This window comes from Phaseolus vulgaris, chromosome 6, assembly GCF_051622355.1.
Source record: "Phaseolus vulgaris cultivar YP4 chromosome 6, ASM5162235v1, whole genome shotgun sequence".
Taxonomy (NCBI): domain Eukaryota; kingdom Viridiplantae; phylum Streptophyta; class Magnoliopsida; order Fabales; family Fabaceae; genus Phaseolus; species Phaseolus vulgaris.
The window spans coordinates 7,330,680-7,332,700 of NC_143503.1; the positions used below are offsets into that span (position 1 = coordinate 7,330,680).

Sequence of the window (2,021 nt, forward strand, 5' to 3'; positions counted from 1 at the left end):
CTTTATTAAAGGTGGGACCACTATATGACAACACCACTTTCAAAATATTAAAATAATTTAAGCTTCGTGACAAAGATAGAACAACCTCATGCCATTAATTAATTAGTCTAGCATTACATTAACCTAATAAGTAATATATTAAAAAGAATAATAACTAACAGTCTTCCTTTTATATTAATAAGTATATTTAGGACATAGTTATAATTTCACTCATAAATTCCAATAAATATTTTCAAAATATTTAACTAATCAACCATAATTTATATTACTTTTTTACAAATAAAATTCCGTAAATCTCTAAATTTGGTTGAATTCTTCCTAAAGCATATCTAATATCAAAGCCCACATTAGCACACTGTTTTTTCTTTGATGAAACCATCCTCAGGCCCCTTGATTATTTTCTCACTGCCACAACCACACACTATAAAACCCCCATAAACTAAACTTTCCACCATCACAATAAGTCTCTTGCATTTTGACAAACCAAAACTCTCTGTCTCATTCAAAACAAACCTTGCACAACACATCTTTAATATCATCACAATGAGCAACAATCCAACACCAAGCTCTTACTCAGACTCCGTTTCCTCCGAGGACCACCACATTGGCTCCTCCTCCCAACGCAGTCCACCAGCAGCAGCAGCCACCTCCACCAACCAGCAAGTCACAACCCCATCTTCAAGGAAGCCACGTGGTCGGCCACTAGGTTCCAAGAACAAGTCAAGGTCCATCCCTCTGCCAGTGTCCCTACCAACTGAGCCCTTCGTAAACGTCCTGGTAGTGAACGTGGATCCAAATAGGGACATCATGGAGTGCATCCTTGACATTGCTCACCAAGGCCAGGTCAGCCTCTCGGTCCTTAGTGCCTTTGGCACCATCAATAGCGTAACCCTTCGCAACTCAACCCATGGTGCCCCATACCTCGTGCTCCATGGCCCATTCAAATTAGTCTCCCTTACTGGCTCCTACTTATACAACAACCACTACACCCTTCACCTTGGAGCCACCCCTCCTTCTCCCTTATCCTTTGGAATCAACTTCTCCACCACTACAGGCGAAATATTTACAGGCGTTATCGGTGGCAGAGTCGTCGCTGGTGAGGGCGTCACCTTGACAGTTTCCACCTACAAGAATCCTCATATTTTGAAGTACACTACTGAAAGTGATGAAGGGGATCACAACCACAGCAACAACAATGATAAATGATCCAACAACCCTTGTGATCTTAAGGTGGCGACAAGTTAGGTTCAATATAATTAGTTGTAGATTTGGAGGTGATGAATGCTGTGAAAATGACGACAAGGATACAAAGACACAACAAATTACATAGAAAGATGTCTGAATGTGTAATGTTTTACTTTTTTTCTATGTTGTTGTTTTTTTATTTATTTATTTAGCTTTAGTTACTATAATGTGTTGTTGGAGTGGAAAAAGAGGCGGAGAGTTCTCCACATCGTTTTTATTTTGGATAAAGTTGATTAAAAAAATACTCAATTCACAACTCTTTACAATAACAAAATAATATTTTAACTTAAAAAATAAAGTAAATATAATTAAAACATTAATTTATTAGAATATTAAATAGTTGTTTTTATGGTTGATGGTGTAATGTATCATTATCCTTTTATTTTTGCATTTTAGGTGAAAATTTATGTATGTATACGCATGTTTTACAACTTATTTACTTTAAATTAATTTCCTTTAAATTAATTTTAACCATAGTGTGTGTTTCCTTTTTCAACCAATTCATCAATGAATTACTTCAATTTATTATCATTGTGTTTTATTTCTTTATTTTTAATGTTGAGGAATGATGATAAATTAAAGAGAAAGAAGTTAAGTTGCATGTTATTTTCTTTGTATTTACAGCTCCTATTTACTTCTTTTAGAATATAAAGTATCATGCATTTAATTAAGTCATTTAATTCTAGTTCATTTTTAATGAGCTCTTTAATTGATACCTGGTTTATTTTATTATTTTTTTCATTACTTAAAAGAAAGATGAATTTATTGTATTTAAT

At 34.3% G+C, this 2,021-nt stretch overlaps 1 protein-coding gene across 1 annotated transcript; it reads left to right on the forward strand.

The window, feature by feature from the left end:
* The first annotated feature begins 478 nt into the window (after positions 1 to 478).
* On the forward strand, positions 479 to 1,446 carry LOC137832970 (AT-hook motif nuclear-localized protein 28). The gene has a single exon (XM_068641374.2). It carries the CDS (start codon positions 544 to 546, stop codon positions 1,204 to 1,206), a length of 663 nt encoding a protein of 220 aa, XP_068497475.2. The 5' UTR covers positions 479 to 543; the 3' UTR covers positions 1,207 to 1,446.
* The last annotated feature ends 575 nt before the right edge of the window (positions 1,447 to 2,021 follow it).

Coding starts and splice junctions, on each gene's coding strand:
- LOC137832970 (XM_068641374.2), top strand. CDS start 544: ATGAGCAACAATCCAACACCAAGCTCTTACTCAGACTCCGTTTCCTCC.